The sequence below is a fragment of the Magnolia sinica genome, chromosome 7, assembly GCF_029962835.1.
Source record: "Magnolia sinica isolate HGM2019 chromosome 7, MsV1, whole genome shotgun sequence".
NCBI lineage: Eukaryota > Viridiplantae > Streptophyta > Magnoliopsida > Magnoliales > Magnoliaceae > Magnolia > Magnolia sinica.
Genome location: NC_080579.1, coordinates 3,087,739 through 3,113,767, shown reverse-complemented (window position 1 = coordinate 3,113,767; position 26,029 = coordinate 3,087,739). Strand labels below are relative to the sequence as shown.

The following is a 26,029-nucleotide window of genomic DNA, read 5'->3' as shown; positions in this document are numbered from 1 at the left end:
ACGCGGACAGACACTGCAGATCATTTGTCAATTTTTGTTTATGTCTAAGTTATTAATCCAATGGATTGGATCGTCCAACCTATGTGATATTAATCAAACAGATAGGGTGATCGGGATACATTATCTAACACCATCCATCTGGTAGGCCCTAGTCCCATCATAAGCCGGTCAAGAAACCAACCATCAATAACCGTCGATTATGGTCGACTTCCTGGGACCAAGGTAGAAATCAGCAAACCTAGAAGACTCTGGATCGATCTCCTGGGAACGGCTGGTGGACTTCCAACTTCCTGTGCTCCAACCATTCTACAGAGAGGTCCATCATATTCAGTGGAGAAAAGCTAAACATTGAATGCTTAGATCCTCTATTCTGGGAGATCCCTTGGGCATACACAATCCTGCTGGGCCCATCAGATCTGTGGTTTAGATCGTCGAACCATCAGCGCCACATGAGTGGATATCCTGCACTAGCAACCCTAATTGCTCCTATCATGGATTCTTCAACTGCTCTTCCCCTTGAGAGTGTTTGTGTATCTGATTTTAACAGGTTTGGTTAACATTCACCAGCTTTCCATGGTGAATGTGCTGATTAATCTAGGCCGTCTTCTAGAATGCCATCTCTTGCATCGGCCACTGGCCAAAACCCAGATTTATAGGGCTGAAGCATGCAAAACCAAGCCTTAAAAGGTAGATAAAAGCTAAATTGTATGGACCGTCAAACAATGAATATGTTAGGCTCACAAGAGGTGGCCATTCCAATATGGGTCCTGGGCATTAGCCTATCTAAGATTCTAATGGATGGTCGAGATGATGAGCAAATTCACCAATTCAGGTACAACAAATGAGGAGACTTTTAAAGTCATTAGTAGAGCTATTGGCTCGGCTCAGCAACCTACCCCAGCTCGAGTTCAGCTCCACTGGGTCCTTGAGCTTGACTGGCCAGCTCGGCTCCATTCGGCTAGTAGCACAAGCTGAGTTTGAGTTCTAGCTTCTGAGTCATGCATTTTCTTTTTAGTTTTTATACAGGCAGGCTCTTTTTTTAAAAAAAATATTATATATAATATAAAATATAATATATTAATTAAGTTATATATATAATATTATATAATTAAATTATAACTCGAGCCGAGCCGAGTCAAGTCAAACTCAAGCCACCTCGAGCTCGGCTTGAAATTCTTTCGAGCTCAAAAAATCAGCTCGGCTCAGCCTGAGCCAGCTTTCAAGTTGGGCCAAGTCAAGCTTATCCATGCCGAGCCGCTAGCCGAGTTCGTGTCCTTAGAACTCCAAAATCGGAATCCATCAAACAAAGGTGGTGAAAAAAAAAAAAGAAAAAAAAAGAAAGAAAGAAAGAAACACTCGGCACCATGCGGGTGGGGCTCGCTTTACTAAGGAAATCAATGATCAATGCATGGCGTAGCATGTTGTCTTGATGTCGTCATCTTCAAACTGTGGCCATATCAAGTAAAAAAGGAATGGTTTTAATTTATTGCAATCCCTTATCTTACAGTATTTGCACATTTTGAAGAAAAATATGTCATAACAAAACCAGAACCAACCAGCTTCTTATGTTTCACATTTTAGGTTGCAAGAGCTGATGGATTTGGTCAGCCCTCTATAAAAACACTACAAAACCGATCAACTCAATTTGAACCCTTAAGCTTCCCGTTTAGGACGGTTTCTTGATCGTGGAAGTGCCGGTGCCTGTTCCTCCTCTACAGGAATGATCATATCTCCATCTTCACCATCCTCTTCCATTATCTCCTTGTTTATGGCAAGCTAATCCAGAAACAGAGAAAAGGTCAGTTTTGGTTTTAAGAAAAAAGACATGTGCAGCATTTGGTCATACAAGAGAGTTGAGCTGCGACATTCACTTTAGTTTCCTAGCATTCACAATGAAAGCAGCAGTCAAATGCAATTATGTTTCTTTTGCATCCAACTTGAGAGCAACAAATAGCCAAGACTAATGTTGTCGTGTGCGATTGCATACTTGATTATGCCATTGCATATGCCATTTTGGACCAATGAACTGCATATGTCATGGCATATGCAGTCATTGTGCCATTAGAGCTTACGTGGTCACACAGAAAAGTCTGTGACCACGAAAGACATAGTCATGCAGTTATGCCATCGTGTACCCACATATGACAGTTATGCAGTTATGCCATATGTACCCACATAAGGCATAACTGCAGTTATGCCACCGTGTACATAGTATGCGATAGCATAATCTCCCAATGGTTGGATTTCTGACCGCTGGGACGTTTTTTGGTGTACATGGCATGCGATAACATAACCTCCTATCAGTTCGATTTCTAACCATTGAGACCCTCCCTCCCTCCCCTCACGCATGCTCGCACACACACATACTAGTATATGCATTTATTTGAGCAGTTGTTAGCTGACTTGTTTTAATCGAATAGCCTAAATATCTCCAATCCCGCAGGGGTCGTCTCATCGAAGGCAAAGCGGAGTTTAATTGAATGGGTCACTCATGTAGATTCCCTGAAGGGCTGCGATTTCCTTTTCTTAGGTGTTTAGTTTTGTCTGCTATCTCAGCGGGCTCTTTTCTTTTTGTTGTAATCCTTTTCGTTTATTAATATAATCGTCATCTTTCCAAAAAAAAAAAAACTATAATAAATAATTCCCTTCACTTGTGGTATTTTTTACATGATTTTTCGTTTTTCCTTGAATTTCCCTTTTTCTTTTATTTTTTTATTGTTTGGGTGGCAATGCCATCGCATAAGCGCACAGCCCCCTTGGGTCACATGGGATCACTTGCGCCATTTGACAACATTGGCCAAAACCATCAAGATGAAAAAGAAGAACATGGTATTTGGTTATTTCTGCTTCACTAGATGAATAATTGCAACTCAGTTGATCATGCACCCAATTGCACCCATGTAGCCTTCAATAAATGCAAATGAAAATAAACATCAAACTAACCTCCATTTAGTCTTCAATAAATGCAAATGAAAATAAACATCAAACTAACATCTATGTAGTCTTCGATAAATGCAAATGAAAATTAACATCAAACTAAGGAACAATGATAAGTAAAAATAAATATGTTTCAAGTTGACTGATATCGATTCGGGAAAATCAAACCTCAGGGATGAGTGTTAATAAAATGTAGTAACTAACAGTGGTTAATTGCTTTTTTTTTTTTTAATACCATTTATGCACAAATTTCATTGTTATAGAAGTGTTGCAAGTGAATGGAATATACTGTCTTGGGCTCTCCATATAAAGGGAATTTAAACAACACTAATAAAGAATATTAATATGACCTCCCGCCCTCCCTCCCTAAACAACACCACCAAAATAGAGATGATCATCTTTGGCCTTTCCTCTTGATCTCGGCCCTTGAGATAAGTCAGGCTCACCTATCTTATATGATTCCCCCCTACATCTGTTATTCAACTCTTCAATCTCTCCTTGCATGAATCACTTTAGCATTTTCAATTTTCTCTTGAAGGAAAACCAAACGGTCAAGTAAAACACACAACTCTGTACTAGCAAATCCAAAGTCAAATAACCAGCTCCAGCCCACTAAATTTACTCTAAATTTGGTGACTACATATCTTTCATAACAGAAAACTTTTGTAAGTAGTATACTAAATACGATGGCAAACTTTCTACTTCTAACCAATATGGAGCTTATCACATCACATACTAAACGAACTAAATCAATTTTAAAACAGAACGAACCAAATCAAACTAATCAACTCTGCCTATAAAGCCAATCACTTTCCATGAACAGCCATGTTTCTCGAGAGAAACACAATTACAACATTTGATGCTCAATCAACATGGTATTAGACCATAAAGAATTTTCATTGAACAATTGCCATGAAGTTGTTTCCAACAAAGCAAAGACTGACAACATCTTATGCTCAATCAACATGGTATAAGACCATTGCGGATTTTCATCAAACACTTGGCAGGAAGTCATTTCCAACAGAGCAAGTACCCCACATTAGATTCGACAGTCAATTTCCATAAACAGGCATGTTTCTCAAGAGAAAAACAAATACAACACTGCATGCTCAATCAACATGGTATTAAACAATTGAGGATTTTCATCAAACAATTGGAAGGAGGTCATTTCCAACAAAGCAGGAACCCACAATATTCATGCTCAATCAACATGGTAAGAGAACATTGCGGTTTTTCATCGAACACTTGGCAGGAAGTCATTCCCAGAAAAGCAAACACTACTAGATTCAAATGTAGTTGAAATGATACTACTACCACCACCAAAATTTCACAAATTTAAAGAACAAAACTCAATTTCCTACGAATACCAAACAAACCCAAATCGAAAATGGGAAAAACATATTAGAATTCGTGGTTTTTTTTTTCACCATTACCTCTTCAAGGTAATCTCGGTCGAGCTTGTCGGCGATCCTGATGGAAGTGAAGATGGTGACAATGAGGAGGGAGAGAGGGAAGACGAATGCGAAGATGAGACTGGTGTTGCTAGGTGGGCCCGCACGGACCACCACCAGCCTCTTCTTCCTGCAACTACTGCTGCTCCTCTTCCATCCGCAATTCAAGGCATCCAAACGAATCGCAGCCGTAGATGATGATGATGATGAGAGGAAGGTATATGAAGGTCGGAATGACAGGGAATTTCTGTTTGCTAGATGGAAAATTTTCGGAACCGTATTTGGGGAGATGAGAGGAACTGCCATCATCTTCGCTCTGGCGCAGCGATGCATGGCCAACGGTTCGGCTCCTTTTTGTTAGACGCTGATTCGGTAATCCGCGGAACACCGACTTCGGTAGATCCGTGGCTGTAGACCCCACCGTGATTCATCTATTTTATATCCACTCCGTTCATACATTTTTAAAGATCATTTAAGGGAACAATCCAAAAACTGAATCAGATCTAAATCTCAGGTGTGTCTATACCGAGTAGTGCAAGCTCACCGAAAGACTGGTGGTATGCACCTTTAAGCTGCTCTCAGCATTTTGTAAATGCAATGGCATTTTTCATATTGCATTTCCTATAATTCCATTATTTGTTTGAGTGGTGTTGTTTAAATCAATGGGCTTTGATGGTATCATGTTGATAATACAAATGCCATATTTTCCAATGGTTGGTCTGATTGGACTTTGAAGATGACCCCACAAAAAGATATTGGTAGCATCTCCATATCATTCAACTTGCACAATTGGGGCCCATAGATTGGTCGGCCCATATCATTGATCTGATGGGCCACACATCATGCCCCAGAAATTCTCTTATCATATTGGAAAATTCTAGGAATTCAATCTTCATCCTTCCACATTGAAGGTAATCCAGTTCCCACTTTTAATGTCAGGACGCCACATACATCAAAAATAGATGCTTGTAAGGCTTACCCCTAGATGCTTGCATGCCTGCCCAAGCTGCTCGCCCAATCCATCCAGCCACATGATTATCTACACCGTTCGCTTATAAGGTCCCACCATTGGTACACAGGACAAAAATTCCCCTAGTTGTGCATATAGTCTGTCAGCAACAGCCATCTAAATTATCAGTTTCTATAACCCAACTTCCAATGGATGGTGAAGAGCTCTAATCAATGGAACTTTTTTTGCTTTGTGATTGTGAGCCATATGCACCTTAAAAGATGAGCTTTTGGGACCATCACATGATGGGGCAAACGGCACAAGCACATAGATTTAGGCCCGGCAACGGGTCAGGTTCAGTCCAGTTCAGGGTCAGTGCCAGCATGACCCATTTAAACAGGCCAAGCAATCTGGCCCTAATCCAACCTGTTCCCCAGCACCCAGTGACCCCACCCGACCCGCTTAAAATTTCTAGCACTCCAACCTGACCCATTTAATTGCAGTCAGGTTGGGCTCCACACTAACTATAATCTCTAGGCTTCTTCACTGCTCTTAGAAATTTCATGTGTATGAAGCTCACCATTACACATTACGGCTGATCAAGGGCAGGGCCTTGGTCAAGCAAAATCTACATTTTGAATAGGATTAGCCCAAAAGCCCACCCAAACTAGTTCAAAATCCAGGCCCAATACCCACCCTAATACTTGTGGGATGGAGTTTTTTCATTATACACCTGTGTTTCATCTCATCTACAAACCCACAGAAGAGGAATCACACATGTATATTAGAATACCTTTGGTTCATGTAATGGATTGAGTCGAGTCCGGTCATTTGACCCAGGCCAATGATTCAATATATCGGCTTGGTCGGGTTGGGTTGGCCAAAAACTGAGCCCAACCCATTAATCTAAATGGGCTACTGTTTTTTTCCCCAGTCCTGACCCGCAGCCAAAACTGACTAGTCCCAAACCGAGCTTACAAGCAGGTCGGGCCAATTGAGCCATGGGTCAACCTGACCCATTGCCGCCCCTAGGATAGGATGAGCCCTGTTAGAAATCTCTCTTAAAGGAGCGACACGAGCCTTGCTGATATCAGAAACTGAAACAGGAGAAATGGGGCTATGCCATTCCTTTAAGAACCATCAAAGTCTCAATGAATAAAGTAAAAAAAACACAACCCAGCCCCTTTGAGGTTCTTTTTTTCCTTTCCCCTCCCTTTTCTTCTATACAAATAATAATCAAACAGCTCAACATGATTTTCAAGTACACCAACCTCAGGCGATCAATATGCAGAGCTCCAAACCGCCAGAACAAGGGCCACGGATAGGTGATCCGGGTCCCACAACTCCCTCAACTTACTATCACAAAAACCTGAAAATATACACCAGCGCTTGGGTAAGTGATCGGGAAGAACCCACCGAAACCGAACAACCACAGATTGCTGACTCTTCTGATTCTTCTCACTGTGGGGAAAAAAACAACCCGCATCTGAATCTCAAATTTTTGGATGACCATACATGAACCGGAAGAAGCAATCATGAAAGCAAACGGGCGGGGGTCATGTTCCCATGTGGAGAACGTCCAGGCCTGGGGGAGACAATGGTGGGACCGCTGCATCCGCAATCTGCAACATCTTCCTCAAAGCTGATTGAGATCCACTGATGCTGTTCTTTTTTGGAGTCTTGGAGGGATGTGATTGGGATCCATTGGCACGAGCATTGAGGATGACAGAGGAGTTGCTTCTCCGTGGGTTTTGTTCAACAGAAGATAGGAATTTCTCCTTCGAGAGCTGCGTTTTTGCCGAGAGAATTGCAGAACTGAAAACACCAGACTCCCTCAAACCTTGAACAATGGCCTGTGAAGAAGAGAGCATGGCATGGATTGGAAACAACCATTATGACATGGGCAGCGAAACCCCAAAAAATAAAAATTTGCTTTTAAGTTTTGAGATGTGTTTCAAGGAAGTTCCATAAGCATGGCCCCCACCACATGCAAATGGCAACACATAGTGACCAGACTGATATGGTTAGCCACTACATGAATGAGAATAACCCAAAAGGCCAAATCGATTGTGCAAGCCTAATCATTACATACAGTCGTAAGTTATGCCTGGCTTTCTACCCCTGTAAACTGTCCATTTGCAGGCCACCAATCTGATGGCTACCTTGATCTTTTACACTGGCCACATGTTATGGTGATGTTTTGGCCGTTGCTTCTTGGAATTGTAGTGGCATTCCTATAGAAAGAAATTGAAGTTTACTAGTGTTGAACTTACCATTGGGGCATAGATACGGGTCAAGATTCCCTTCCTGAGAAGTTTCGTGTTTAGTGCTTTATCAGCCCATACAATGTGTTCACGGTACCTGCAGCAGATGCAAAATATGAGCACATAAAAGTAGAAATGCAGGTTCTAAAACCATAACTAGATTAATTGCTTCAGATGATCATACACAAGTGCACTACACATAAGGTATCAAGATGCCAACTGGCGTCATTTCCACATTGGCCCAACTATCAGGGCAATCCCCACATCAGGTGGACCATGTCTACAAGAAAAATGGACAACTAGGAAAGGAATGACCAGCAGTTCATATTCAGCATACACATGTGACCCACACCTGATGAGGGGACCAAACTTCTCCTACAAGGGCAAGTTCATGGTGGCCCTCCTGATCACCGGCCTGGACCTGCATTGTGTGCCATGTTGGCAAGTATACTATGAAGATCCTCTTCAACCCTCTTCCTGAGGATCTCCTAAGCATGGCTTATGAATTGACGTCCAGGTTTTCATTTCAGTGACACCAGTAATGGAAGCCAAATTTTGAAAAGCCCTGCCCAGGTGGGCGCAGCCTGAGCAGTGCAAATTTAGGGTAACCTACGTAGGACTGCAAGTTCCCACATCTAGCCATCAGGAAGCACAAAGCAACAAGTAGCTATGGTCTTAGGCAAATACACAAGTGGGAAACTATCAAACAACAAATGCCAGTTTTATCAGAGATGCCATCAAACTAGGAAAAGTATTTTCATGAGAGTTGAATATTACCAGCGCATCATCTCCTCTTCAGTGGCAGTTGAAGCAATTATGAATGCCTGCAACAGAAGTGTTTAGTTGATAAGAAGGGTTGATAAAGAGAAGACAAGCAGTCCAGGGAAACATGAGCCATGGAATATAATTGATTGATAACAAAAGTAGATTCAGAGGATAAAGATTAGTAGAGATTCATTAGAGTTTAGATGCACATGTTTGGTTTCCATCAGAAGACGGGAGACAAATAAATTCCAACACAGGCTATGTGTGATGATGTAATAACAAAATGTTTGTCCTTTCTAACTCTTAAATTCAGCGAGAAGTATACGGCCATTTCAAATTTGATGTAGAGTTGTAGATTCAAAGAGGGAAAAAAGAAAAAAGAAAATAATAGCTGCAACCAAGTAGAATCAAAAGCTAGGGAGAATATAGAGCAAGAATAAGACTATTTTATTTATTTTTTATTTTTAAAAAATAAAATTTTAAAAAGAGTTTGAAATCTGATATAGAGAGTCGTAGATTCAAATAGAGGAAAAAGGAAAAATGAAAATAATACCTGCCACTAAGTAGAAGCAAGAGACAGAGAATATCAAGCAAAATAAGGTTCTACTTATTTAAAAGAAAAGGAAAAGGTCAACGGAATATCAATGATGGAATGCTTTCCCCCCAAAAAACTATGGATATTCTAAACACCCTTAATGCAGGACAAATAACCACTTGCTCCAAAAGTTCGAACTGATAGAGCATGGCGAATTAATCCTTTTATCTCATAGCCCAGGCCCCAAATCCATGGGTTAGGTCCTCGGCCGAACCCTCCTCGTGGGCCCCAAATCCATGGGCTCTGCCTCACACAAGTCACCCACCTCACACGGGCCCCAAATCTACGGGTTATTCAGGCCACCCACCTGAGTGTGCCCCTACATCCCACAAGCCACCCCACTCGAACCCAGTGTGAAAATGCCCCCGCATTAATCACCCCCGATGAGGAGTCTCGAATACGAGACCTTCCGCTCTAATACCAATTTGATGCAGGACAATTAATCACCTGCTCTAAAAGTTCGAACTGATAGAGCATGGCGAATTAATCCCTTCATCTCATAGCCCAAGCCCCAAATCCCATGGGTTAGGTCCTCGGCCGAACCCTTCTCATGAGCCCCAAATCCATGGGTTCCCCCCCCCCCCCCCTCGTGAGCCCCAAATCCATGGGCTCCGCCTCACACAGCCCCCAAATTCATGAGTTATACGGGCCACCCACCCCAAGTGTGCCCCTGCATCTCACAAGCCACCCCACTCGAGCCCGGTGTGAAAATGCCCCCACATTAACCCTTATGCAACTGAGAAGTAGAAGCAAAAGATAAGGAGAATATCAATAGAAGTAAGGCTCTATTTATTTAAAAGAAAAGGTCAACAATATTATCAATGATGGAATGCCTCCCCCCAAAAACTATGGATATTCTAAACACCCTCATACACTAAGTCATCCAACTTGAAGTTTCCCTTCCTAGCAATATAGGAGAACATAGCTAAATAGTTTGCACGCACTTCCTGGATCTTTATTATTATTATTATTATTATTATTATATTTTTTTACACACACCCTCACACTCACACACACCACATGGATACTCAAACCCATGACCTCAATGTTGAAACCCACAGGGTTTACCACTGAGCCATGAGTAGGGACAAAACATGGATCTATTCCACCTAAAATCGGCCAATCTCTGAGGACAAACCCTGATTCTGTCGATCTAGGATTTTAACAGTCAAGATAGATTGAATTCTTCAAACATAGATACAAGATAGGTCCCCTATGATTTCCTTCAAAAAAAAAATAAAATTCTGAACATAAGTGCATGACTTTAATTACAATATCTGGCAAATAACTATCAATTCCAGTCACATAAAATATCATCATCATCATCAAAGCATTATCCCAATTAATTGGGGTCAGCTACATGAATACTGGTCTACCATCGGATTCATGATGAAAGTTACAGCATTAAGTTCAATGCCAGTCAACCCTCCGTCATCGGGGCTGGGGGACCAGCACTAAGAGCACAAAACTCCCACAGGCACAATGTAATATACTATTACAATCAAGCACAATTCTAGTCATGTGAAATAATTTCATAAATAGGAACAATTGTCCAACCCCCAGAAGAGAGTTTCAGAATTGAAACACAATATTTGAGCAACTATAATACAAATTCCAGCAAATCATATTAGTCTTCCAGCAACTAGAAACTGTGTATCAACAATCCAACGGAAAACCAAGTAACAGAATTGAATTTCCAGCAATCAAATAAACTTACAGTCGCATGTTCGGGTCAGATAAATTCAACTTTGATAAACTGTGGTTTCAAGTTTGAACCCTCCCCAACAACCAAATGGTCACATGTTTACATCTCCAAAAGGAGAGAATTTTTTTTTTAAGGAAACTGATTGGTTGTTCAACATAATATATATTGTCCGCCAAATAAAAGCCTCATAAACTCTCTAAACCTGAGAAGTTTGTTTTAGTGGGTGTTTTCTTAGGAACTCTATTAGTAGGTGCCTATCAAGAAGTTAGTTGTTGACTTTTGCGGGTTTCTACAGCCATCAAGAAGTTAACCTCATGTGTTAGGTAGCTGTTGAATGAGCATGCATTCTTCGGAACTAGTGTGATGTGAATGAAGCTTCATGGGCAGTTCAATATAATTCCCAAAGGGAAAATGAATTTGGGATATCAAATCAACATTTTGAACTAGTAAATTTGTGTTTTAGGTAGAGCATTGCTCTCTTGTAATGACTAATGACACTTGTAATGGGTACTTATTTATGGAGTGAAACATTCATTCTTTCCTCATAGTTCATGTGGTTTTCTCCTCTTTCAGCACCACCTCTCTTTCCACATCAAAAATTCCCCACGACAACAAAAAGAGAAGAATAATTACATTGAAAGAATGTCACAAGAACTACTATGATGTAACTACCAAGCTGATATTTTCAATTCAGGATAAAATAGCATAATCAAATAATGGTGGCAGCGATTCATTATTGCTATTAATGTTTTATGAAATAATGGGATATTGTTTTTATGTGGGCATTAACACTTACAGATCTGTCAAATTCCAACATGAAGCACCTTTTGACATCCTCTTTTGTAGGTTTGCATCCACACCGGTCGCGTCTAGAAGTCAAGTCTGAAAATTTGGTGTAGGTGTAGTGTAGAACTGCAGCCTCTTCCAATTTGATCTCACTGTCAAGGATATCATAGCTGATTGTTAGGAACATCATTTATAGTGCACAAATCCCCACAACAATTAGTGTCTTTTACACTTGAGACCATAGATGCTCTCCAAAATAAAATGCAATTAAATAACGACAAATGGAGAGGACGAAAATGGTGGTGCTGGTAGCATTACTAGTAAGAGCAACAACAGTAATAGCAGTATGAGGGGAGAGAGAGAGGGGGAGGAGGGGAGGAGAGAGAGAGAGAGAGAGAGAGCAACAGTACTGTAGCAGCAGCAGCATAAGGGAGAGAGAGAGAGTCCACGTATTAACAACATACATAAACCACAAATTTGGGAGTTTTGGGGCACATTTGGATTATTGGGTTGGAAAATTAGAAAATCAAATTCTCTTGAAATCTTATACTTACTAATCTTAATAATGCAAAGTCCTATGTCCAACCATGGATAGAATATGTGGAAGAAGAAGGGGTTACACAATGCTCAGCCTTAAGAGTTCCCATAGTGCACTTAAGGTTTCAGTTTCTACAACTGGGACCCTGGTTCACTGACCCAAACCCTTGATATAATGGGTTCCACAGCAGATGTCCTGTGTGTAAGCTTGGAAGACAATACCATCTAACCATTGGCCCTTTTCAGCTAAATGTGAAGCATTGACGTATTTTCTTTCCTAACATCTTATTTGCTAGGCACCAATTGAAGGGTTATGATTTTTGCATATGGGAGATATTCCTTGCACAGGGAATTAATGTACAAAACTTGCTGGCTTGCTCATTTAAAGTGACCTAGGCTTCTATGACAAAAATCGAAGTCTATATTCAATGTACACAGAGATATCTCATTGATGAGCCATGTCTCAAAAAAAAGGGAGGGAGATATTTCATGCATGGAGAATTCATGCACAAAACTTGCTGGCTCACTCAATTTAAAGTGACCTAGGTTTCTATGATAAAAATCGAAGTCTATATTCAATGTACACAGAGATATCTCATTGATGAGCCATCTCTCAAAAAAAAAAAAAAAAAAAATCTAATCGATGAGCCTAATAAGCTTGATTTTGGACCAAGTCATGTTCATGGATGGATCCGCCTGACGAGTTGGCCAGGTTCTTGCAATGTCCCCAGTTGGAAAGAGCTACAATACAAATAGCACCTTTCTCTGCACGAACCTCAGCATTTATCTTCCCATCCCAAAACCCCAAGCCCGCCTCCCTGATCTTTGGCTCCCTCCATTCTCCCCACCTGATGTTTTGGCCAACAAAAGCGCGCGCGCACGTGTGTGTGTGTGTGTGTGTGTGTGAGAGAGAGAGAGAGAGAGAGAGAGAGAGAGAGAGAGAGCTTGGCTCAAACTGATGACGGTGGAAGATAGTGTAAAAAAAGGAAAAAGTTTTAACCAGAGCATGCAGTATAGTGCCTGTCCACCTTTTCTACCCTTTATGTAGAACCAACTTTGTGAAAATCCAAGTTAGAGAAAATTTCTGCTATCTTGCAATTAGGCTTTGGAAAACCTGACTCCCAAAAAGAAGAAGAAGAAGAAGGAAATAGAATTTTAGCAACATCTGAATGCACCCTTCGGATTAAAGACAGAAAAATCTAGAAAACATTTCTCTGAAAAGTTAACAGGGAACTATTTGTAAGAGGTAGTGATAAATTTATTGGGAAGAGCACTAAACAGAAAATACCAACAGAGATGCTCAGGGATCATCCGGAACAAAACAGCCCCATTTCCCACTATTCTGCAATTTGATCTCTATTACAATCATAGAACCCCAACGGCCAACACCCAGACAGCTGAGAACCTTTCCCTTGCCTGCTGGAATACCTCTCTCAACTCTTAACAATTTGTGAAACGCTCCGTTGTTGTGTTCCTTTCAACTCAAACATAGGACTGAAAGCAAACAGAGTCACCAAAGAGAATTCCTTCTACCCAACAAGACCCTGTGCCATGCCAAGAAGTCATGGATCCATCTAGGCATCGCCCAGTCAAAACCAAATAAGCTGACAAATTTGCTTCAAAGAATTCACAATGCAGAAAAAGGAGATAGACTGTCTCTCCTTCACTTCAGAGACCATGATCACATCCGTCGGCGGTGACTATGTTCCTGTGCTTCAAATGGTCAATAGTGAGATCTTTGTCCTGACCTGCAAACGGGCTAAAGACAATGAATCCAGGAGGACCAGGATAATGCCAAATGTGTGAGAAAGAACCAGCCTGTTGGGAAACACCTCTAAGGGAGTATGACAATCCACAATGAATATCCCACTTCTTTCATGGCTCCACCACCATTTATCCGTTTCCCCTAATATTGGGACACCAATTCAACTGCTCCAGAAGGCTAACAAAATCACCAGTCTCATTGTCACTGAGGGCCCATCTGAAAACCAGCACCCAAACCACTTGATTTCCCATCCAATTGTAATACTTAGGGACCATGACCTCTTTTGCACTGGCTACTTGGTATCCTACTTAGAGGTTGTCCTAACTCAACCCTAGAAACCTACGTTAAAAAATAATCAACTAAACACTTTAGAGATGACTCCATAAAATTAAACATTCTTTCCACTGCAACAAGAGCACCTACATAGGACTCCAACCAAAAAGCACCTCCACGCCAATCATCTAAAGCTCTTTAGACCTTTTAAGTCAGGAAACGTACGTGGAACCCGAAACATGACAATATCTGATGTAAGAGCCTTTTAGTCTATAAACCTCCTTAGCACAGATACATGGGTCCCACTATAGGTTTTTCAACTTACCAAAAATTTCCCCAAACCATCACAAACATTAAGCCCATCACATTAAAATAAGCCTATATGCAAGTGAACTTCTTACACACTAATTACACATGTGGGACCCACTTTAGACAGGCTAAGAGAGCTATCATTGAGCCCCCTCTTGCTGTTGGGCCCTTTTGAGTTTCCTGCATATGGATCTGGGCCCACTGCAACTGACATCAAATACCCTTATTGAGAAAATGATGAAATTCATGAGATGCCACAAGCCTAACAAAATAATGTAAATTCAAATTGAAATATCTTAACAACATAATGTAAATTCAAATTGAAATATCTTAACAACATAATGTAAATTCAAATTGAAATATCTTACTTTGGAGTCTTCATATAGTTGTGCCATCTATGAGCACCATTAGGACGGAGATGATCTTGAATTCGAGCAGCTGATTTTCCATTTCCGTAAGTCAAAAAGTAGTTTGGGTTACCACGTGTTGCTTCCTTATACAAGCTAAAATATGTCTCCTTGGGAAGATGGTCATAGTTCTTCTTGAACATTGAAACCTGTTGCAAGGAGAAAAGAATGCGGTGTTGACAGGATAGGACACATGACAAACATAAAAATAATAATGAAAAGCTTATTTAGGGAAAGAATAGCAGAATTTGATTTCAGACACTCATATAAACACTGAACTCAATTAATAAGGGTAATGAGATTCATATGCCTCCCAAACGGAATCAAAATTCAGCCAAAATTGAGTATATTGGTTTGGTGGTTATTGTTCTGCATCAAACCATTATTGGTGTGCAGCAGCATGTGCTCTATTATATATAATGTGCACTTCAATTTATTATACTGAAGCTCATATGCTTCCAAAATGGAGTCCAAACCCAGCCAAAACCAAAGGAACTTGGTTTCAATGCTCATTGTTTCAAGTTAACCACCAGAAGCTCGAATGTGAGGGTCAGAACAAGACATGATGTTTTGGTCCCTGTGTGAGTCGTACTCTGAAACCAAGTTTCAGTTCCTCGAGTCCCATTCAAGGCTCTTAACCAAGAAATATATGCCACCACACCTATAACTGGATGGTCAGTTTGCATACATCCATAGCAATTTCAAGACATATGAATACTTCTCATCAAAACAATGGATGTCTCATGTTAAAAAAACAAGTAAAAATCAACTAGCTAGTTACAGAATTCCATCCATTAAAATATTTTCTTTTCTTTTTGAAAGGCAACAATAAAGGTATTTTAAAATCTCGTCGAACTCCATTCATATCAAAAGTGATATATTATGGAAATGTGGGTTGGAAAGACAAAAGGAGGATCATTTACCTCACTAAAGGGTTCCTTTATATCATCTCGCTCAATGCTACTCTCCTGAAACACGAGAATGTCAAATGTTTTTTATTTTAATAGCAATCAAAGAATGTCACACGTGCATTCATACATGGGATGTGATATTTTTCAACTAGGAAAGTATGCTTAGAACACAACTAGTTGCATCGGACACGTGGAACCATCCAATCATCAATCTGGACTGTCCATTTATTCCATACCACTATTGGCAACCACAATGCACAAATCACACTGTTCAGATGATCCAGACCCATTGAATGTTAGTCACTTTTGTTATAGCCATCTGCTTTACAAGCTAACACCAATTAGTTCGGATAACGCTTAGATGATGATGATGATCGGGATGGTGATGCCCGGTTTTACAAACCATAGATCAGCTGGTTATCATAATCTGATGAAAGCGATTGTTTAGAATCAGAAGCAATATAATGTGGGGCCCATTGAATAGATATTTCAAGTTCATGACTGAACCTATTTTTCTCTGCTTGATATGACTGTCCATTTTTTGCACCCTAATGACAGCATGTTTATGAATGTCAGAGTGGTTAAGTCCTTGCATCACCACTAGCTGTACCATAAGCCTACAATACTAGTTCCATAATTCCATTACATCATTCCCTATATTTATGTGTGTCATCAAGTAAAACTAGCTGTACACTCACATAATTTGGAAAGATAACCAAATCAACATTGCTAGGCACATCCAAGAGCAATTGCCTTAAAGAGTACTCCCGAGCACCAGCCGGATGTATTAGCTCATCAGTGTCAAGATGGATAATCCAATCCATACCAGCATCCTGTAAAACATATAGCACAAGAAATTCATGTTTTTAGAATGACATTATTATAAAGAAACTTCTGAGTGCCCGAAGGCTCCAAACAAGCTGAAGAGTGATGATGGAAGAGTCACACAATCCATATTTTAAGAGAAGTGGTGATAACATCCTTTAAAGCAAACATCAATTGCAAAAATTTACATGCATTGCATTAGAAAGTTGGTGTAAGAAAAGTGGAATATTTTCCTTGCAAGCCATGTCCAGTGCAGGCTATGCCAACAATCACCAGATGCAAAGATAAGATCTAGTAACCTAAATAAACGACAAAGATTGCATGATGTTGCAGATGATGACAGAATCATTCTTACCCGTGCCATGATAATAGCCATCTCCATATTGAGTGATTGCTTGACGAATAGTTCGTAATTGCATGGCTTATAAAAGAAGCTTGAAAGCCAAGTCTCATTCCAAATTCGGCTGAAGAGACAAAAACAAACAGGGACATCTCAGCACATGCATAAGAACGCTCAAAAAACTTCAAGGACTTATGATGCATCCAGGCCATCCATCACCATCAGATGGACCCATTTTCAACTGTGGGGTTGAATGTATAACAGCCCAATCTTATGATTGTTTGTTATTTTGGGAGATTTGTGCCTTAAGGAATCTTCAATAGGATTTTATGTGTCATTGAGTCATTAGTAGTTTTCTATTTTGGAAGATATTTAAAATATAGAATCATTTCTAGTAGTTGTTATTTTCCTTTCTAGATTTGAAATTTAGGTGTGAATCTTTAGGATATGATTTAGATCTAAAATCAGTAAAGTCAATATTTGAAAGATTTGTCTTCTTCTTCTTCTTCCTTTTTTTTTTTTTTTTTTGCGTTGTAAAGATCTATCTTCTGTATTTATGCATATATAAAGAACTCGACTGAAATCGAATACCATACCTACTTTCGGAGGATAGTATATTTGAAGTGAAAGACGCTTTGAGAAAAGGTGAAAACAAGAAAGGCCCTTGGACCATATGGTATATCAATTGAGGTTTGGAAGTTTATGGGAGATACTAGGTTATATTGGTTGACAAAGTTGTTCAACAAAATTGTAAGATTAAAAAAAAAAATGACAGATGAATGGAAGAGAAGTACCGTAGTACCTATTTATAAGAACAAAGGAGACACAGAGCTGCACTAAATACCGTGGGATTAAATTTATGAGCTTACTATGAAACATTGGGAGCAAAACATGAATATATCGGAAAATCATTTTGGTTTGATGCCTAGGAAGCCTACCAATGAAGCTACTTTCCTACTTGGACAATTGACGGAGTAAAATAAAGAAAGAAGGATCTCCACGTGGTCTTTATTGACTTAGAGAAAGCATGTGAAAGGGTCCTTAGATAGTTAATCTTCTTTTCTTTTTTTTTGAAAAGTCATGAATTATATTATAAAGGAAGGAACAAAACAAAAAACAGAAGCCCGCACCGCTGAGGGAGCTACACGGGCAACTAAGAACCTAGAAACAGCAAATTACAGCCCTCTAAAAATTCTACATTAACAGCCCATTCAGCTACAAGAAATCTGGCTCTGGAAGTGACAAGGTCAGCTGATTTGGAAATTATAGGTGTTTCTTAGATAGTTAATCTGGTAGCTGTTGGGAAAGAATCTTAAGAGGATACATTGACATGATTAAAGATATGTATGAGGGAGCGGTAACAAATGTGAGGGCCATTAGTGGAGACAGGTGAGTTTCCAATCATTGTAGGCTTACATAGGGCCATCATCGACCCCGTACCCCTTTGCATTGGTTATGGACGAGTTAAAGAGGCATTTACAAGAAAAGATCCCATGGTGTATGTTGTTTGCATGTGTCATAGTTTTGATTGACAAGAGGAGGGAAGGCACAAACCTAAGGTTACATTTATAGAGGGATGCTTTAGAACCTAAAGGATTTAAAATCAGTCAAACTAAACATGGTATACGGAGTGCAATTTTAGTAACAATAAGAGTGAAAATGAGGAAATAATTATGATCATTGACCAAGAAGCTTCCCAAAATGACCACTTTCAATACCTTGGGTTAATAATTCATAGGAGGAGAGATTGAGAAGGATGTTGCCCATAGAATTCAAGCTAGGTGGAAGAAATCGAGATGTACCTTTGGAGTTTTATGTGATCGCCATGCACAACCAGAACTGAAACAGAGATTTTATAGGATAGCTAGAGCTGTCAAAGGGCCAAGTTAGCCCATATGGTTTTCGGGCCTAGCCCGCCTCAAGCAAGGCCTGGACTAAAGTATCAAACCCGAGGGCTGGGCTCAAACTTAAAATTCAAGCCCGTTTCATAATCGGGCTAGTTATGGGCAGCGTACATTAGCCCAGCCCATTAGGGCTTGTAAGGGCAGATTTGTAATAAATGCCATATGTAAAAATCTTCTTTCTATAAAAGCATAACAGATGAGGACATGTCTGAAGATAAAGTCAAGATCTCCTACGGGTTAGTAATTTTAGGGGCTGCTTGGCTTAAGAGAAATTGTAGAAAGAAGGGCGGCCATCATAAACATTTAGGGCCGGGTTCAGGGCTGGACAATTTTGGCCCGTCACAAGCCTGCGTTGAACAATGTGGGCCGGGCTTCTATAAAGCTTGGCCCGGCCCTAATCCAGCCCATTGATACCCCTATGGATGGCTATAAGACCAGCCATGCTTTATGGGACCAAATGTTGGGCAGTTAAAAAACACCATGTTCATAGGATGATTGTAGCTAAAAGGAGGATGTTGAGAAGGATGAGTGGCAAGACGAGAAGAATAGAATTAGAAGTGAATGGATTTGAGGGCACCTAGAAGTAATACCAATAGGTAATAAGATGAAGGAAAGTATACTTACATGGTTTGGTCATGTGCAATGGAGACCAAGAACCGTACCGGTTAGAAACTTAGAAGTTGAGTTGGTACAAGTTGAAGGCTCTAAAAGGGCAAGGGGAAGGCTCAAAAGGCCATGGATGGAGGTAGCAAGAAAAGACTTGATGACCTATGATCTAAGTGAAGGACTGACCCTTGATAGAGCAGAATGGTGGAAGAACAGGATTCATGTCACCTACCCCAATTAATTGGGGTAAGGCTTAAATGATGATGATGAGGACATCTGATGCAGTACATATGCAGTAAAGTTGGTGAATACTAAGATGCAAATAAAAAGGGAAAGTCTAGAGAGATCATTCTCTTGTAGAGGGAGAAAATCCTAAAAATCAGCATTTTTAAATTGTGTGGATTGTGCAAAAGTCCACTCTTCTCCATTTCTTATATTCTTCTCATCCATCAATCATCATTTTATACCTAGTTGAGACATCTATTACGATTGACAGAACTGGATTCATAAAAGGATTCTTAACCATAAGACCTTGTTTTGAATCTGATTGAAAAAGCACCTGCCGGTGCTAGCCCAATCGACGAGGTGGCATCTCGTCTCAAAAATAAACCAGACTACTAGACTGCATTTTCACAATTATAACTCTCTTCTATTGATAATTAACTGTGTCAGGTAAGAGAGGACTTAAAAAGATGCTTTCAGCTTCCCCAAGAGAACAAGACCCAACCATCTAAGTAGCATAACGAACAAACCTTTTAGCCTGTTTCTCCTCTAGCTCTCTAGTTCTGTATATTACTTTTACTCCCTGCCAAAGAAATGTAGAACAAATACCGTACTCAGAACATGAAAAACTTGGGAGTAGAAACAAAGTAGACATAGAATGCACTAAGAAAGACCAATGCAACAAGCTTTGCATAAGAGAAGGGAGGAAAAAAAAACCCACAGGAATGGATTCTAAAACAGCAGAAACATTCGAAGAAGCAGCCTTTCCTTCCACGAACAAAAAGAAGGTGCCAACCCCAAGGACCTTATGGTAAAAAAGCCATGGCAGAATCTGCTCTAGACCAGCTGATGTGCTTGTTGTGATAGATATCTGCAAGTTAACCATATATCGATCACCATTGACATAAAAAGATCAGATCATACACAAAGAAACATTTAAAAGTAGCATAAAAGAAATATATATATATATATATATATATATATATATATATATATATATAAACAGTAGTTACAATTCATGGGCGAATTCAGAGCAACTAACTCCATCTTCAGCATTGTCATGAGAAAAACAGATGATGCTCTTCATTCCTACCCAAAATAAATTTTTTGGTCATGATTCCACCATCGTTGTATGAATGGATTGAGAAAGACACAAGATCCCAATCAATGTAACAGGGACACTCACTTTTTAGAAGTTGTCGACATGGATATGTGTATTCAACTTCAGCATATCTGGACATGGTTTATATAAAACCTAAGTTACCTAACTCTTTGTGCTTACAATTATGAGATTTGCTAAGCACACACATGTGCAATAAAGCTCACGTACACGCTACACATGTGCGAGATCATCTATCCATTGGGTTGATCCAACCTTGTACATGTCTTCCCGAAAATAAAATCTGGTCCAATCAGCATGTGGACACCAATATTGGAAACAGGTTGATGGGTTAGAAAACTTCAGCCAAGTTTTTTAGAGCCATGAATTTGTTTTGCGAACTATGCCCCACCTGACTAGTGGATCAACCTGATTCTTGGGCTGGGGCATCAATATAGTGGTGCTGTTCTGATGGATGAATAGGATCTCAGTCTCGGACCTGTCGTGCCATGCCGTGTACATAGGCATTATTGCATATGCATATGGGCTGAGCAAAGCTCTAAGATTATTGTCCTTTTATGCTTTGTTAGAGACGAATAATTATTTTTACTGTTGTTATTTCTTATTATTATTTACTTCTGGGATCAATGGTATAAATTATGTTGCGTTAATGTTCTGGAAGGAATAGCCTCTCATCATATTGCAGTGGGGACATTGGGCATATTAGCGGGTCTATTCCATCTTAGTGTCCGCCTGCCCCAACGTCTATACAAAGGATTCCGTATGGGCAATATTCAAACTGTCCTTTCCAGTTAATTGTATTTGAAATATTTGTATGAATGTGTTGGCAAATCTAACTTTTAAAAGTGTCCACTTTTGGGAAGATAAGCAGTTCGAGGGAAAAAATCTTGTCGAAAGGTAAGTGGTGTGGAATTCTCTTGTTAAAGACTCCTATCAGATTGTGGGAGGGAAAGCAGCGTGGCCAATTGAATTCCGGAGGCAACTATGGGATTCCAAAATCGAGATCATGATAGAGCTTCTCAAGCTTTTGAATCAAGCAGCCCTTTATCTCTTCGAAAGGATGATCAGGTGCTGTCCTCGTGTTATTTTTCTGCTCGGGTGTTATTTTTCTGCCAGAGCCTGCCCGTATAGGTTGTATGGTTTTTTTTCCACAGCAATGAAATTTCAAGGAGATTAAAAATAATAATAATAATAATGATGATGATGATGATAATAATAATAAAAGGTGCTGTCCTCGTGTTCAAAAGGCCATTTGTCTTTGAAGAGTTTCTTGGCCAATTTGGATTTGTGGAAATGCTTTTGGGGGAAACGCTGTTTCTGCAGAAACAACATTTCCCTTTATTGTCTTTTCAGAGTTCCCTAAATAAACTGCACTTGTTCCCGATAAGTAAATTAAAAAATCCGACTTTTGAAAGTCAGTCTGTCAGCGTCCAATTCAAATAGCCCCTGAATAAGACGTGACCTTTTTATTATTTCAAATGATTGTAATAAATAGGAATGGGAATTCTTCTTAAAAAAATCCACTGGAATACATGTATCATCCAAAAACAAAAGAGATTTCTTTTCTTTTAAAGATGACAATTTATTAGAGAGAGAGAGAGAGAGGATGGAAACAGCCAAAAGAAATCCACAAGATAATGACTCAAAGAATTCCAAATAAGCAACGATTAACAATTATGAAGCTGATACTTCTCAGCTAAGCATATTTACAAATTAGAATAAATTAAACACACTGATTTAAGATACAATGTAAATGAAGCACTTCTAGGCAGGAACCCAAATCCATTAGCCCCACATGTGCATGGCAAAATCCTCTTCAAACTCAAAAGAGAGCAACACTAAACAGTAGAGAGAAACAAAATGAATTTAGAAATATCTTAAAATCAAACCAGACAAATTTACTAGTGAAGAGAAAAGTTAAACCAAATCCACGGATTGAATAATAAAAATTTGAGATCTGCATCACCAAATCTTCAAATCCCATTCACTCCAATCCATAGGCAATTCAATCTCACAACTCAGGCCGATAAGGCTCGAACATTATATGAATCAAAATGAAACTTCAAATTTTTATAAACCATCTACCATAATCCCTAATCAAATACCTTACAACAACACAAATTTACAAAGAAGAAAAGCTAAAACATACAAGTTAAACAAATCAAGACGAAAACAGAGGCTTCCGAAATCCCAAAGCATTTCTAAGCAAAATCCATAAGGCAAAATCCCAATCCATGCAAAAATATGTTATAGTAAAAATGAATTCAATCCAAAACACGAAAAGAAAAGAAAAAGAAAATATAATAGTACGCATCTTGTCATCATTACTCTTATCTGTAATCAAATCACAAGTGAATAGGAAAAAATAAAAATAAATAAATTTAAAAAAAAACTATAATTAGTATTAAAAAGAATAATAAGGATGCAAGATCTTACATTTCCCCAAGAATTACTAAACAGAGAAATCAAAAATGTGCATAGAAGCAAAGAAAGCTGCAAAGAATAAGATATTGTTAGTCTGGTGATGCAGAGAGTTCATCATGTGGGTCCCACTGTCCAGAAAACACAGGGTTTGGGAGGATATACCAATCCAACTGGTCGGACTTTTCCCATTCAATGCAGACCATTGCAATCTTCTTCCCCACTGTCCATCTGGCATCAAATGGTTGAGGAACATCCGACTGATGAGAACCTTCCACTGTTACCCATTCAAGATGGGGCCCACCCAATGATCCATACAGATCACCAGAGCATCAGACTACATACCCAGCTTTCTGTGCAGTGCACTGCATAACCCAGATTAGATTTCCCTTTCTAAACAGAACCCAGATCCCCAGATCCAATTCTGCCCCAATCCAAGCCAAAAATCCGCTCCGAACCCCAAAACACAGAATTCAAGAAAAGGCAAAAGGAAACCCGCCAACGAAATTCAACCGAATTTCGACCGGTGATCTTTGATCCTCACCTTGGGGCGCAGATCTGACTCGATGTCAAACTTCCACCCACGATAGTAAGGGAACGAGGGCGAGGACCCATGACCCAGCAGCTCGACGCAATCAGATGATGAGGAGGAGTGGACATGGGTGCTTAAGGAAGGGCTGGCGTTGTCCATGCCGGGGAATTTCTGGGCGTTGTCGCCAGGCCATCGGGAGGTCGGATCGTCCAGGCCGCCACGCCATTGTAGAATAAAAGCGAAGACTGCGAGGGTGAGAGGGAGGACTGTGAGAAGGAGAAGGAGGCGAGAGGTGAAGGTATGGGAGGAGGAAGGAGGAGATGGACGGAGAGGGGCGGAGAGGCCTGCCATTTGAGGAGAAAGAGAGAGAGATTTTTCCTCTCTTCTCCCTTCTTGGAATTTTTTTTTTTTTGCTCTTGTGATCTGAAATTTCTCAGAAACGGAGGGATTAAAGACTTTCAAAAAAACAGAAGGGAATAAAGGCACTGTGCGGGGGGAAGTTATTAACGAAGGAGCAGGAATTTTCTTCCTACTTCTGATCTTCAAGTCAAACTGTTCATCAAGTGGGCCCCACCACCGTTGGACCACGCATGACGACTTTCATTTCTACCGTCTCAGCGTGTGGTGATCCATACCGTACATCTAATGGCCCCCACCATAGGTGGACAAGAATATTCTAGAACACCCGCAGGGTCCACGTATTGTATATGCAAAATCTACTCCGTCCATCAGGTGAAAACTACTATTCAAAGTTATATAAGATAAACCTCATCTAGAGCCGACGTGGCAAACGCCAATAAAATATAGTGTAAAATTACACCCGAAACCAATATCCTATTAAATGGGAAAGTAAATAAGCTATCACTATCATTTTTACGTACTTGTTTAAATGGATTTATAATAGGTAGGTGGAGAGTCAAGTACGCTTATAAATAATGTAGATAAAGTAAATTATAATCATTTTAATTTTATATTATAAAATTACTAATTTTATATTGATTTATTTTTAGATAAAATCATCTATCAAAAGTAATCTTGCAGTCAAATATAAGTAATGTTACACATGATTCCAAGAATAAATAATTAATACTATTGTAAAGGCTAAACAAGCGCCAAAGGCCTATTTAGATTTATGGAAAGCAAGAGTAAAGAAATTATATTTCTCGTGAAACTTATTTTCTGTTATTTATTAACTAATTTTTTTTTATAGAAAATGGTAGAAAACACTATATTTTACTTTTTATCTTTAATAAAAATAAATAAGTTTATTTTCCTCCATCTACTCTTAAGAAATACATTTTTAAAATTGAGGAAGGAAAATGATCTTTCTCATGGATTAAAGCTCAAATATATTATTATTTATCTTAATCACTTTACATATGTTATATTATACTAAATGAGACATTGTCCTTCTTTGGTCATGTCCTCCACGTGCCACTATGTCACATGTGCCCTCCATCCATTTTATATAATACCCATATGTAAAGAGCTTACAAGATGCTAATGTATCACATGTGTAGCCATCCACTACTCTTGCACCCCCATATATATTGTTGTGCCACATGTAACATATTATATCTTAACTTGTGCCGTCGTATATGCAAAGCACCACATCTTCAAACCTCTAAATATATCAAGTGCCGATGGTGCCAATGTGCACAAGAGCTATCGTCTAGCTTTAGTATTGACATTGTCAAATTGTGTTAATGTGTCTTATGCCACGTGCTACCATACAACTTCTAATACCTTGCATATATTATGTCGTGCTACAATTCAGCTTCAAATACCCACATATGTTGTGCATGCCACATGTGTCACTTTTTATTTTTAAGCATTCCACGCATACTACATATGCTAGTCTAGCATGTGCTAATGATTGTCTAAAAAAATTTCTAAGAAAACTTTTTATTTTGCTAAATAGAGAACTTTAAAATAAATTTTTAATTTTTATAAAAATCTTGCGTAGAAACAAATGTGGGAAGTAATATTTTTTTTCCCCACAATTTCCTGAAAATAAGATTTTCCAAAATTAAAAAAAAAAAAACTACTATTTACTTCCTCGTACTTTTCATGAATGATATGACCTGAAATGGATTTACAAATATAAGTAACATCATTGCATGATCCTAAGAGCCAATAACTAAACAAGTGTGAAATAGATTTATAAGCATGAAACGTGGCATTTGGTGCATCGGCAAGGAGTAATTTTTATGTGAATTTAATCCAATTCATATTAAGTACATTGGCTTGCTATTTGGTTTTCTAATTGTGTAATTTAAAGTAAATGAACTATCATTTTTTTTCATTGTTTGATTAAGAGAGAATTATGGCACCAAAAAAGGAGAGTCAAACACACAAGTAAAATAATTAAATAAAACTATAATCTTACATTTTCACACCTAGAA

The 26,029-nt window shown here is 39.2% G+C and overlaps 2 protein-coding genes across 2 annotated transcripts; both read right to left on the bottom strand.

Annotated features, from left to right (window-relative positions):
- Window positions 1-1,457: 1,457 nt before the first annotated feature.
- LOC131250851 (uncharacterized) lies at window positions 1,458-4,982 on the bottom strand. The gene is made up of 2 exons (XM_058251207.1): window positions 4,371-4,982; window positions 1,458-1,776 (listed from the first exon to the last, which is right to left on the bottom strand). The coding sequence occupies exons 1-2, from the start codon at window positions 4,719-4,721 to the stop codon at window positions 1,654-1,656; spliced, it is 474 nt and encodes a 157-aa protein (XP_058107190.1). The 5' UTR covers window positions 4,722-4,982; the 3' UTR covers window positions 1,458-1,653.
- A 1,461-nt stretch (window positions 4,983-6,443) lies between these two features.
- On the bottom strand, window positions 6,444-24,126 carry LOC131250850 (glycosyltransferase-like KOBITO 1). Its single transcript, XM_058251206.1, has 11 exons — window positions 23,637-24,126; window positions 20,273-20,422; window positions 20,082-20,134; window positions 16,835-16,943; window positions 16,353-16,487; window positions 15,667-15,711; window positions 14,705-14,892; window positions 11,463-11,604; window positions 8,379-8,425; window positions 7,611-7,698; window positions 6,444-7,190 (listed from the first exon to the last, which is right to left on the bottom strand). Exons 1-11 carry the CDS (start codon window positions 23,973-23,975, stop codon window positions 6,894-6,896), a joined length of 1,593 nt encoding a protein of 530 aa, XP_058107189.1. The 5' UTR covers window positions 23,976-24,126; the 3' UTR covers window positions 6,444-6,893.
- Between the last annotated feature and the right edge of the window lie 1,903 nt (window positions 24,127-26,029).

What these genes read in the sequence shown, in the direction of transcription:
- LOC131250851 (XM_058251207.1), bottom strand. Translation starts at nt 4,721, where the DNA reads ATGCATCGCTGCGCCAGAGCGAAGATGATGGCAGTTCCTCTCATCTCC. An exon ending in ACCGAGATTACCTTGAAGAG is followed by an intron (nt 1,777 to 4,370) that starts GTAATGGTGAAA and finishes TTTCTGGATTAG; the next exon opens with CTTGCCATAAACAAGGAGAT.
- LOC131250850 (XM_058251206.1), bottom strand. Translation starts at nt 23,975, where the DNA reads ATGGCAGGCCTCTCCGCCCCTCTCCGTCCATCTCCTCCTTCCTCCTCC. An exon ending in CTGTTTTAGAATCCATTCCT is followed by an intron (nt 20,135 to 20,272) that starts GTGGGTTTTTTT and finishes TTTCTTTGGCAG; the next exon opens with GGAGTAAAAGTAATATACAG. An exon ending in TGTTGGAATTTGACAGATCT is followed by an intron (nt 8,426 to 11,462) that starts GTAAGTGTTAAT and finishes CTTCTGTTGCAG; the next exon opens with GCATTCATAATTGCTTCAAC.